This window comes from Microtus ochrogaster, chromosome 10, assembly GCF_000317375.1.
Source record: "Microtus ochrogaster isolate Prairie Vole_2 chromosome 10, MicOch1.0, whole genome shotgun sequence".
Taxonomy (NCBI): domain Eukaryota; kingdom Metazoa; phylum Chordata; class Mammalia; order Rodentia; family Cricetidae; genus Microtus; species Microtus ochrogaster.
Genome location: NC_022016.1, coordinates 85138392 through 85150154, shown reverse-complemented (window position 1 = coordinate 85150154; position 11763 = coordinate 85138392). Strand labels below are relative to the sequence as shown.

Here is an 11763-nt window from a genome sequence, read left to right as displayed (position 1 = left end):
AGAGAGAGAGAGAGAGAGAGAGAGAGAGAGAGAGAGAGAGAGAGAGAATAGACAGAGAAAATCATGTAGATGAGAGATGAAGGTATTTCAAGATGGCTCAACAGATGGAAGTATTTTCTGCCAAACCCAAAGACCTGAGTCCGATCCCTGGGACCCACATGGTAGAAGGAGAAAACTGACACATACAAGTTGTCCTCTGACCTCTACAGGCAACACAGGCTCCCCACCCCCAGCTGCTTAGGGGAAGTGATGGAAAGGAGAGGCAGAGGGGGCACAGCCAGAGAAGGTTTAGGCCCATTTGTCCTTGTTGGGAACTTAGTGGGGAGACTGCTCTTCTGGTGTGTCACAAAGCAGACAAAGGGGGTCACTGGAGTCCTGGTGTCTCCAATGACCTCTGAGGCCTTCCCTCAGTAGCCCCACCCTCATGCCCAGCCCTTACTACCTCCCTCCCTGCACAGGCTCTGGCCCTGTCTCCAAGTTCCAAGCCCTTTGGTCATCCTGCACTCAAACGCCAGAAGGACTTCTTGGGAAACCCAAGGAGCCTTTGGCAGTGTTTTCCCAAACACATTCTTCGCCAATAGAACTTACCAGAACTTACCAAAAGCTGTGACTGCACACATTTCTCTGAGACAATGACAGCTTTCGAGCGCTCACCTCCACAGACCACCATGGAAATGTGAAGAACCTTCACCCATGGAGGCCCTTCCAGCACCGTGGCAGGGCCAGCAATCCTCCAGAGAGGGAGACAGGGCCCAGGGAGCAGCTGCCCTGGAGAGCTGGGGGCCCGGACACTGGGTGGAGGAGCTCAGCAAAGAGTACTGCCCTGCTCAGAGTAGACCCTGAGAAGGTGGCCACTAGGACACCAGGAGGTGACCAGGCTCCAAAGAGGGGAGCTGCCTGCTGGAGGTGAAGCAACAGCCCGCCGAGCAGCTTAGGGTGAGAGGGAGAGAGGGATGGAGGGAGGGATGGAGGGAGACAGAGAGCTGAAAGTCAGAAAACCATCCCTAAGAGGGAGAGCGGGTGAGTTGGATGGGATAGAGCAGTTGGCTGAGACCAGTCTTGAATGCCAGAGTGAGAACTGAACGCTCCATCCACACTGGTGGGGACAATATATACACATCAGTGGGTCTCGACCTGCTAATGCTGAGACCCTTTAATACAACCTCATGCTATAGTGACCCCAGCCATAAAATTATTCTCATTGCTACTTTATAACTGTAATTTTGCTACTGTTAGAAGCCATAATGCAAATATTTTTGGAGACAGAGGTTTGCTGAAGGGGTCGAGACCCACAGGTTGAGAACCTCTGATGTGTTCTGGGGTGGTAGGAAGTGAGGAAGGAGGCAGGGCCCATAGGAGCCAAGACGAATGTTTTGTCCTGGCTGGAGGGCAGCAGAGATGGGAGATGCTGGGGGGTCAGGGCTGGCCTCCGGGTTCCTGCTGTGATCCACAGGTGGTATGGACAACCCAGTGCTTCAAGGCCCATCAAATGTGGGTTTGAGTCCCAGCAGTTCAATAAGAAAACTCGCTCCACATCCCCCTACCCCGAGCCTCAGTTTCCCCAGCCATGAAAGAGGGATAAAGTCCTTCCCAGAAGTGTGTGACAGACACAAAGAGATATTGCCAGATAAGTGTCTGAGGTCACCAGCATGCCTGCCTTCAGGCCAGTAGGGAAGGATTCTCTTTCTCTTTAATAATGACCATCACAGACAATTCTGTATTCTGTCAATTATGTTTTAAATAAACGCTGATTGGCCAGTACCCAGGCAGGAAGTATAGGTGGGACAACCAGACAGGAAGTAGAGGTGGGGCAATGAGAACAGGAGTATTCTGGGAAGAAGGAAGCTCTTTCTGCAGTCCTGCCCAGACACCAAAGAAGCAGGATGTGACCTGTCTCACTGAAAAAGGTACTGAGCCATGTGGCTAACATAGATAAGAATAATGGGTTAATATAAGTTATAAGAGCTAACAAGAAGCCTGAGCTAATGGGCCAGTCAGTTTATAACTTAAAAAAAAATAAAGTCCATCACGGCACTCATCAGCACACGCCCACTTAGTGAATGTCCCCAGCAAGTGACACTTGTGCCATTCTCCCTGGACAGAAGCTTGACTTGGGGCAGAGTGAGTGGTGGTAAGGGATGCGCCCCTCCCCTAGCCCCATCCAGAGCTCAGCATCCATCTCTTTCTGCCCACTGATTTCAACCAGGACCTTCTAATAGGCGGACTCACCAATCCTATTATTCGTGTGTTCCGTGGATACCCGGGTCTCTGGAGGTTCCCTGGGGGTCAAAGGATTCCCAGCTGTGCTGTCATCCAACAGTGGCAGGCTCTCCAGGAAGGCTGCCCCAACATTGGTACAGATCTCCACGGTTGGAGGGTTCACAGGGCTCAACTTGTGTCCTGCGCTGGCATCTGTCACTGACCCGCTTCTCTTTGGCTGCTGTGAACAGGAGTAAGAGCTGAGGCAGGGCTGCCCCCACTCCACCAAACTGCCAGGGAGCTTTAAAGATGCCACAAGTCACGTGACAGCATGAGGTACCTGTGTGTGGCCTTCCCAAGAATGTCCACGTTTTCCTCAAGGTTTTGTTTTTTTAATCAAGATAGTGCCTCACCAAATAGCCGTGGCTGACCTAGAACTTTAATACATAAACCAGGCTGGCCTATGAACTCACAGCGATCCATCTGCCTCCGAGGCTTCTCAAGCGCTGGGATTAAAGGTGTGCACCCAGCTACTGTTTGGTCTTTCATTGTGACAGTTCAGCAGGCTGGCCTCAAACTTGATAAGCTGCTAAGGATGACCTTGAACTTTTGGTCCTCCAGCATTCACCTCCCTAACACTGATATTAGGGGGGGCTAGGGTGCTACCACGCCCAGTTTATGACGGGCTAGGGCTCCAGCTCAAGGTTTTATGCTTCATAGGCAAGCATTCTACCTACCAGGCCTCATCCTCCACTCACTAGACAGAGCGGCAGTCAGTGACTCACACACGCTCCGCTTACTACGTGTGCCGTTCTAAGAACAATGTGTCACCCTGCACGGTTGTCATACGAGCACCTGCCTCTCTTACGGATGGAGAAACTGAGGCTTGGAGGAGTGCAGGAACTCACCCAGGGTCATCCATACAGTTAGCAAGTTTCTAGCCAGGAAGTCTACTTTAGGCTCACCACCTTCTGGGGCCTCTTCACTCCCAACCTCTTGGGAAAGAAGTCTTTAACTGTATCCTAATACAGTTTTTTTTTTTTAAAAAAAAAAGCCACATCCTCACTCAGAACTGTGTTGGTTTGGTTTCTCAAGTTCATGAGTTTAGTGCAAAGGGAAACGAGATGCCTGCTGTGTGACATTCACCTTCAGACTTCAAAGGAACCCAGGTTGAGGGGTTCAGAGGACAGATCTGTGTCATCTTGGTTCTCTTACGATGACTTGAAGGCCAGGGCTGGTGATAAAGCTCAAAACTGTAGCGCTTTGCCTAGCACTCGGATTTGACTCCCAGAAGAGGAAAACCAAAACCAAAATGAACAAACAAATAAAAAAAAAAAACCCACTCATTTTAGCCAGGCATGGCACAGGGGTGGTGGAAGCAGGAGGATCAGAGGTTCAAGGCCAGCCTCGGCTATATAAGACCTTGTCTAAAAAAATATAAATAAATAGGAACTGTGGGGGGTGGAGGGGTGAGCTCGGTGGTTAACAGCACTGCTGCTCTTACAGAGGACCATGGTTCGGTTCTCAGCACCCACACAGTGACTCACAACCATCTGTAACTCCAGTTTCAGGGGAGCCGATGCCCCTTTCTGACTTCCGCAGGTACCAGGAATGTACGTGGTCCGCAGACATACGTGCAGGCAAAACATCCATACACATAAAATAAAATTTACAAACAAAAAGCATAAACTGTGTGGGGGGGGAGTAGCTGTTATGAGAGAGAGAGAGAGAGAGAGAGAGAGAGAGAGAAGCAACTTGCTCAATGGGAAAAAAGTGAAAACTGTGTACAGCATAAGCACCTAACACATGGCCACAGGAGGGTCTCATCAACCCTGCCCCCACCCAGCTCCAACCCCACCATCACATGTCCCCTGGGAAGCCTGACAAAGGACAGGTCTCCAGAAAAACCTTAACGGGGTCTCCGCAAAGCCCTGCACCTGGCCCACGTGGAGCACCCTGTAAGAGGTGATGCAGGTGCCCCCAAAGGATGCAGTCGGGGACCAGGGCCCAGTACCAGCTCTGAAGTCCCATAGTACAAGCTGGGGTTCAAAGGCAGCCACCAGCTGGGTCACCCCTAACTTGTCTGACTGCCATTTCCTCTTTTACTAAATGTGACAAGTATACCAGCGCCTGAGAGTCAGGACTCTCTGAGGTAACATATAGAAAGCACAAAGGAAGGTGCCTAGCAAGCCAGATGTGGTGGTGCACACCTGGATTTCGAGGTCATTGTGGGCTACTCAGCCAAAGCCTGGAGAGAGGGCAGGGGAGGAGTGTGAGTGCCTAGCAGATAGTAACCGGTCAATACAGCTAACTTTACAAATGTCTGTGGCTGGTGTCTGTCAGCCAGCTGGGAGGGCAGGCAAGCCTTCCAGAGTAAAGAGATAAATAATCACAGCTTCCCTCCAACCCAGACTTAGGACCTCAAAGTGGCCCAAACCAAACTGCTGTTTGCAGTCCTGGTGGAAATTCCCTGGGGCTGAGCCAGGTGTTAGAGGTTGCTGTGGGGTGGGGCTCTCTGTCCTGGGCCAAGTCCTACCATGGGGCCCCAGGCTAAGCCCCTGGGCTCCTAGCTCCCACAATCTGGAACCCAGGGTGTCAAGGAAGGAGAAAGGTCTCCTGTCTTCCTAAAGCCCAGCAGCCCTGAAACCACAGATCTGTGAAGTCAAACAAAAAGACAGTAGCAGGGGGTGGGGGGAGTAGGGGTGATGGGGGTGGAGGAATGGGGGGGGTATTGGAATGGCACTTACAGTTGGTTTTTCAATAGGTTTGGAATCTGAAAGAAAAAAAGAAGTAGTGATGTCACCAAAAGGAGTGTCACCAAAAAGAGTTTGACACCCCTCCAGCACTCCCCATCTGTTGACAGACAGTACCCTAGGATCTCAGTGAGGCTGAGCCTTGCCCACCCCAGGGCTCATGCCCCCAGGATGGCAGTAGAAATTTTCAGGATGAACCCCTGGCATGCCTGAAGCCAGTCTCTGAAGAGGGAATGAGCTGGGGCTTTCCTTCCACAAGCCAAAAGAGGCCAGGCTGGGCCCTCAAGGACACCCCTACTCTGTCTGCCTCTCTTCTCTGTACCACCCTGAGGCGGCTTCTGAGGACTCAGAAGCCACAGTTCTCAGGGCCCAACCTTTCTCTCATCATCTCAGCCCCTGCCATTCACCCCAGTATCCTTTTGTCTTAAATAAGGACCAACTACCCAAGAGCATGGTGACATTTAACCATAGCTCACCAGCCGCCTGAGAAAGAAGAAAGTGGCCCCATTACCAAGCCCAACCTAACGCAAGCTACCCCAGGTCCACCAGGACCATACCACAGGGGGACAGAGCCTTTCCTGATTCCCAGGAGGCCACCTAGGGACCCTGTGATGCCAACCGGGTTCACACTGACAAACCAACCATGGCAGGAAAGCCAGCATGCCAGAGGAGCTGCTTCTAGAACATGCTTTCTGACTTAGCAGCTTGACCCTGAATTCCAGTTGACCTGTGCACAGCAGATTAGCCGATAACAGAAATGTCACGCGGCTGCTGAAGCTTGGGATGAGCTCTTAGCGGTCTGGCAGGGAAATGGGCTAGAGAGATGCTCAGAACAACCACCTCATGAAGTGACATGACCAAGTCTCAGGTTAGCAAAGGTGCTTGCTTATGCAATCTGGTAACCACTGTCCCTGGTAGAGTGGTCACTTCAGGAAGTTGTGGCTTGTTCTCTTTAGGTGACCACTAACCACCAAGTCCAAGCCACTGATAATGCTTCAGGTACTCTCTGGCTTGAGACACAAGTTCTGTTTGAATGGGCTTGGTTTTTCTAAGATTTTGTTATTATTCTGTGAGTGTTTTGCCTGCATGTATGTTTGTGGACAACACGCATGCCTGGTACCCAGGGAGACCAAGAGAGGGTGTTAGATACGCTGGACCTAGAATTACAGACAGTTGTGAGTCCCCCTGTGGGTGCAAGGAATTGAATCCCAGTCCTCTGGAAGAGTAGCCAACTCTGATCCATTGAGCCGTCTCTCCAGCCCATGGTGTGTTCATTTTGTCTGATTCTCATTTTATGGGACAGGATTTAACTGACTATTTTAAACGTGACATCAGCGAAACTAAATCTTTGTCCTCTGGAAGCAATCCTGAGTTTTGCAATCAGCCAGCTGGCATATGGTGTCAAGTCATTGTGGGAACCTGGAGAAGAAAAAAGCTTCTGCCAAAGTAGCAAGAAGATAAACAAAGGATGCTGGGCCCTGTCGTGAGGAAGAAGCAGGTGAGGTAAGGGCTGAGAGCTGTAAGTAGGCTCCCTCTCTTTACAGGGCCTCCTGGCTAGCACCCGTGGTGCCTTTGAACCAGGCTCCCCCACCCCACCCCCAGTAGGGACCACACCTTCAGGAAGTCACACTAGTGGAGATAAAAGCAGGAGTGTTTATAATTACTTCAAAGCTGAAAAGATACCAAGTGTCAAACACCAGTGTGACTGAGCCTGCTAACCCAACACCACCTCCGTGGAGGAGGGCATCCGGCTCTACTTCACAGCTCCAAGACTCAGCCTTTTTATCTGGGAAATGGGACAGCCCTGGCCAACTTCAGAGGGGTTTAGGAAGATAGGATAGAGAGCTCAGAACAGCAGGTAGGGCTGGAGTGGTGTGGGGGAGGGGGATTAGTGATAGAACCTTTGCCTGTCAAGTGTGAAGGCAGGACCCTTCCAGGAGCAAGCATGTGTGCACACACACACCACACACACACGCCATACATACATACCACACACACACACACCACATATGCACCATACATACACATCACACACACACACACACACGAGTAGAATTTCTGTGATAAGTCATCTGGAGACTGATTGGGGTGTGTGCAATGAGCATGGCTCTGAGCTCTGAGGTTTTCCCCCTCCAAATCCAGAACCCCGGTCTCACTGTACAAAATAAATTTTAGACAAGTCCCAGCAGGGGGAATCTTGCAAACATCTGACCAGTGTTGTCAAAGGCCACTTAGGTCAAAAGGAAGTCTGAGAAGCTGCTACAGGCTGGGCAGCGGGGGTGGGGAGTGGGAGAGAGTGGGGGGGCTAAGGAGATGTCTGACTGAGTATAAGAAGGGTCCCTGGCACCTTAAAGTAAAACAAGTAAAGACAGAATAAAGGGTGTCTTTTGTTATTTAATCACAATAGTTGGGGCTGGGGATGTGGCTGGCAGGTTAAGAGCACTGGCTGCTTTTCCAGAGGATTGGGATTCGGTTCTCAGCACCCACATGACGCTCACAACCTTTTTAACTCTGATTTCAAGGGATCCAGGGCCCCCTTCTGACCTTACTGGGCACCCTGTAGTTATATACGTGCAAGCAATTGCTCATATGCATTTATAAAAATTAAAACTATACTGCTTACTTATTTAACTATGGTAAATGTACCACCCCGATATGAGAGGTCAATAATGAAATCAGCTGGGCACGGGCACACTGGAACTCCATTATTTTCTGTTTGGACGGGGTGGAGTAAGACAAGGTCGTCTCCAGCTGGAAACTAACTGAGGATGACTTTGAACTTCTGGCCCTGCTGTCTCACCTTGCAAGTGCTGATACTGCAAGTATGTACCAATACACTGGCTTTGAAACAGGGTCTCACTATGTAGCCCCTGGCTGGAATGAACACACAGAGATCCTGGCTCTGCGGGGATTAAAGAGGTATACCACCTGCCTCTGTCTCCCAAGTGATGAGGCTCCAAGTGTTTATCACCGCGATATTTTTGAGTTGCTCTCCTCTTTTCTGGAGCCTTCCAGGCCATCTCTTTACCTAACGAACCCACTGACTAAGCCTGCTGGGTTCCCAGTAAATGTCTATCCTGCCTCCCGCAGCTGCAATGGGACTTCAGGGAGAACTCAGGGGCAGAAGGAAGAGAGTTCTTTTATCCTAAAACTTTTCTAAAAAGTGAAGTCTTGAGCCGGGCACATGCCTCTAATCCCAGCACTCAGGAGGCAGAGGCAGGTGGATCTCTGTGAGTTCGAGACCAACCTGGTCTACAGAGCGAGTGCCAGCTGAGGCTCCAGAGAAACCCTGTGTCGAGGAAGGTGCTGAGGACACCTGGGAAGCCCTGGAGGCTAGCACAGCTTAGACACTCTATAGCAGGGGAAAGAAAAATATAGAGTCTAACTCTCGGAAACAAGCATGCACTAACATCAAGGTTTAAAAAAAAAAAAAAAGACAGAATCTAAGGCAGGAGAATCCACGCCTTTGATCCTAGCACTCAGGAGGCACAGGCAGATTTTTGAGTTCAAGGCCAGTCTGGTCTAAAGAGCAGTTCCAGGACAGTCAGGGCTACACAGAACAAACCCTGTCTCGAAAAGCCAAAAAGTAAATAAATAAATAAAATTAAAAAAAAAAAAAAGCTTAAGAGGCAGAATCTAGGAGGCCCCAGCATCTGTCAACAGCCCTTTTCAACCCATGAGTACTCTGAGAAAGATCCAAAGCGGATCCTGCCAAGGGCAGAGTTCAGATTGCCCAAGCACTCTTCCCCTCAAGCCCTTGCTTTAGCCTGCTTGTCCTCATTTGTTGGTTTCCTGGTTTTTTGGAACAATCACAATATTCTCGTAAATCCATCCGACGCCCTAGGATGCAAGTCCAGGACATTATGTACAGCGGTGGCCCGGGCAATGGTATCTCCTGAGCTGCTCCGAAGGCTAGAGTCGTGAGTGCCGAGTGCAGAAGCAGGATTCAAAGCTCTGTCCCGCCCTTCCCTGAGCTGTCCTTGCCAGTCCTGACCTGACACAGCTGTGGGAGGCAGGACAGTCCCAAGGTAGAAGTTAGCTACTGGGAACCCAGCAGGCCTAGGAGGAGAGGTCACCTGAAAGGCCTTCAGAGAAGAGGACAATCCCCTGCAACTCAAAATAGCGTGCTGGTACACACCTGGAACCCCAGCAACCTGGGAGGCAGAACCAGGTAGATCCCTGTCTGTATTCATGCCAGCCATGGCTACATAGTGAGAACTGGTCTCAAATATAAATAATATAAATGTAAACATAAAAAAAGATAAATTCAAAGCTAGTCTCAATTACGTACCATGACTGAGGACAGCTGGGCCATGTGAGACCCTATCTCAAAAAATCAAAAACAAACAAAAAAGGTAAGGCCAACTCAAGAGGACAGGACATGTCCTGAGGGATCCCTGCTTCCCAGCTCTGGGAACTGACCCAGATGAGAGGGGACCCCATAGACCTGCTTACCAATGGCAGCATGGGATCCAAGCCACAGACATTAGGACACATCGAGAAACCCAGTCTGGTAGTGTGTAATGGCACACACCTTTAATCCCAGCACTGGGGAGGCAGACACAGGCAGGGTTCTGCTGTGGGATAATGCTTTTGTATACTGTAAAGATTTATCACTCGTATTAATTTAATAAAACACTGATTGGCCAGTAGCCAGGCAGGAAGTAGAGGCAGGACAACCAGACTAAGAGAATTCTGGGAAAAGGACAGGCAGAGATGCAGATGCAGAGGAAGCAAGATGAGAAAAGGCACCAAGCCACATGGCTAAACATAGACAAGAATTATGGGTTAATTTAAGTTGTAAGAGCTAGTTAATAATAAGCCTGAACTAATGGGCCAAACAGTTTATAATCAATATAAGCCTCTGTGTATTTCTTTGGGACTGAAGAGTTGCAGGACCAGCTGCCGGTGGGACAGAAACTTCTGTTAACAGATCTCTGTGAGTTCGAGGTCAGCCTGGTCTATAGAACAAGTTCCAGAACTACACAGAGAGACACTATCTCAAAAACCAGAAAAGAAGAAGGAAGAGGAGGTAGAGGAGGAAGAGAAAGAGGAGAAAGAGGAAGGGGAAGAAGAAGAAACAAGCAAACAGAGTCTAGCCTGAGCACTGATTGGTGGTGACGGAGCAGGCTGAATTCTGATTCTGATGGTACTGCAGCATCCTGGTTATTAGGAAATATACAGGGAGGTATTCAAGAGTGATAAGAAATCAAGCCTGGTAAGAAACTCTCAAAACTGTTTTGGAAAAGGTAAGTTTCCCGTACTGTGTTTACAACTTCTGGAAATCTGAAATTCTATCAGAGCAAAAGAATCTTTTTCTGCTTCTATCTTTCCATGATAACAGCAAGGTAGGGGCTGGAGAGATGGCTCCATGGTTAAGAGCACTACTGCTTAGCCAGGCATGCCTTTAGTCCCAGCTCAGATGTCAGAGGCAGGTGAATTTCTGTGAGTTCAAGACCAACCTGGTCTATAAGGTGCAATTCCAGCATAGCCAGGGCTACAAAGAGAAATCTTGCCTCAGAAAAAAAGACAACAAAAAAGAGCACATAACGTTGTTCTTCCAGAAGACTCTAGCTCAATTCCTAGCACCCATGTCAAGTGGCTTACAACCACCTGTAACCCCCTGCAGTAAACTGCACTCAAACTCGCACGCACACACACACACACACACACACACACACACACACACACATCAAAAACAGTCAAGGCATTCAGGTATTCAGGTGCATATTAAAATGAGGACTGAGTTCCCCGAAGGGTGGGGATGTAGCTCCACTGAAGAGTGCATGCTTAGCATGTATGAGACCATAGGTTCTATCTCCAGCTATGCATAAACCGGGAATGCCAGCACAATTCATGTAATCTCAGCACTTCAAAGGCAAGAAGGTTAGAACTTCAAGGTCATCCTCAGCAGCATAGCAAGTTTGAGGTCAGCCTGAGCTACAAGAAACCCTGTCTCAAGATTAATTGATAAAAATAGGAAAAAATGGTAACCTGACTGCCTGTTCTGGGCTCTGTCACAGCCCCTCCTCAGCTGTGATATGGAGACCCCAGAGAGACACCCTGCTCGTGGAGACCCCAGAGAGAGACACCCTGCTCATGGAGACCCCAGAGAGAGACACCCTGCTCATGGAGACCCCAGAGAGAGACACCCTGCTCATGGAGACCCCAGCGAGAGACACCCTGCTCATGCAGACCCCAGCAACAACAACAAATCTCCACCCTGCTGTCCGCTCCCATGTGGCCTTTGCCAGCTGACCTGGGCTTCTCGCAGCTCATCTGAGAAATGAAGGCAGTGGTGGTGGGTGCTGAAAAGGCCACCCCAGGAGTAAAATGAGATGGTGTCTGTCCTTTGCAAAGGTACCAAGGACACTTTGCCATAATGTCGGACCAATTAAGGTGATGGGCGACGGGCACCTGATTGCGCCTGTATTGACCATAGGTTCCTGCTCTTATTCCTCTTATTCCTCCACCAGGGGAACAATAGTCTCCCTGCAGAGGAGGAGTGAGTGAGGCTGGAACACATATGCTTGTCCCTCCAGATGTCCACTCTTACCAGCTGTCACACTTGTCTGGAAGGTTGGAAAATCTAGGAGAGCCTATCGCCAGACAAAGCCTACGCTGAAGATAAGCTCATGACAACAAATGAATAAATGTTCCTTCACAACCCACTGCTCCAGGACAGATCTGTGCTGCTCAGGGTATGCCCACCCTACCCTGGCCATGTCTACCCTACCCTGGCCATGTCCACCCTACCCTGGCCATGTCCACTCTACCCTGGCCATGCCCACCCTACCCTGGCCATGTCCAC

General features: G+C 49.8%; 1 protein-coding gene across 1 annotated transcript in view; it reads right to left on the bottom strand.

Annotated features, from left to right (window-relative positions):
• The window catches only part of Tnfrsf8 (TNF receptor superfamily member 8), a 47893-nt gene that overhangs the window by 2746 nt on the left and 33384 nt on the right, over positions 1-11763 (bottom strand). Inside the window, exons 11-12 of the mRNA XM_005353765.1 lie at positions 4947-4972; positions 2230-2440 (exon numbers count right to left, since the gene is read on the bottom strand). Coding sequence (XP_005353822.1) covers positions 2230-2440; positions 4947-4972 — 237 coding nt within the window. The remainder of the gene's footprint in view (positions 1-2229; positions 2441-4946; positions 4973-11763) is intronic.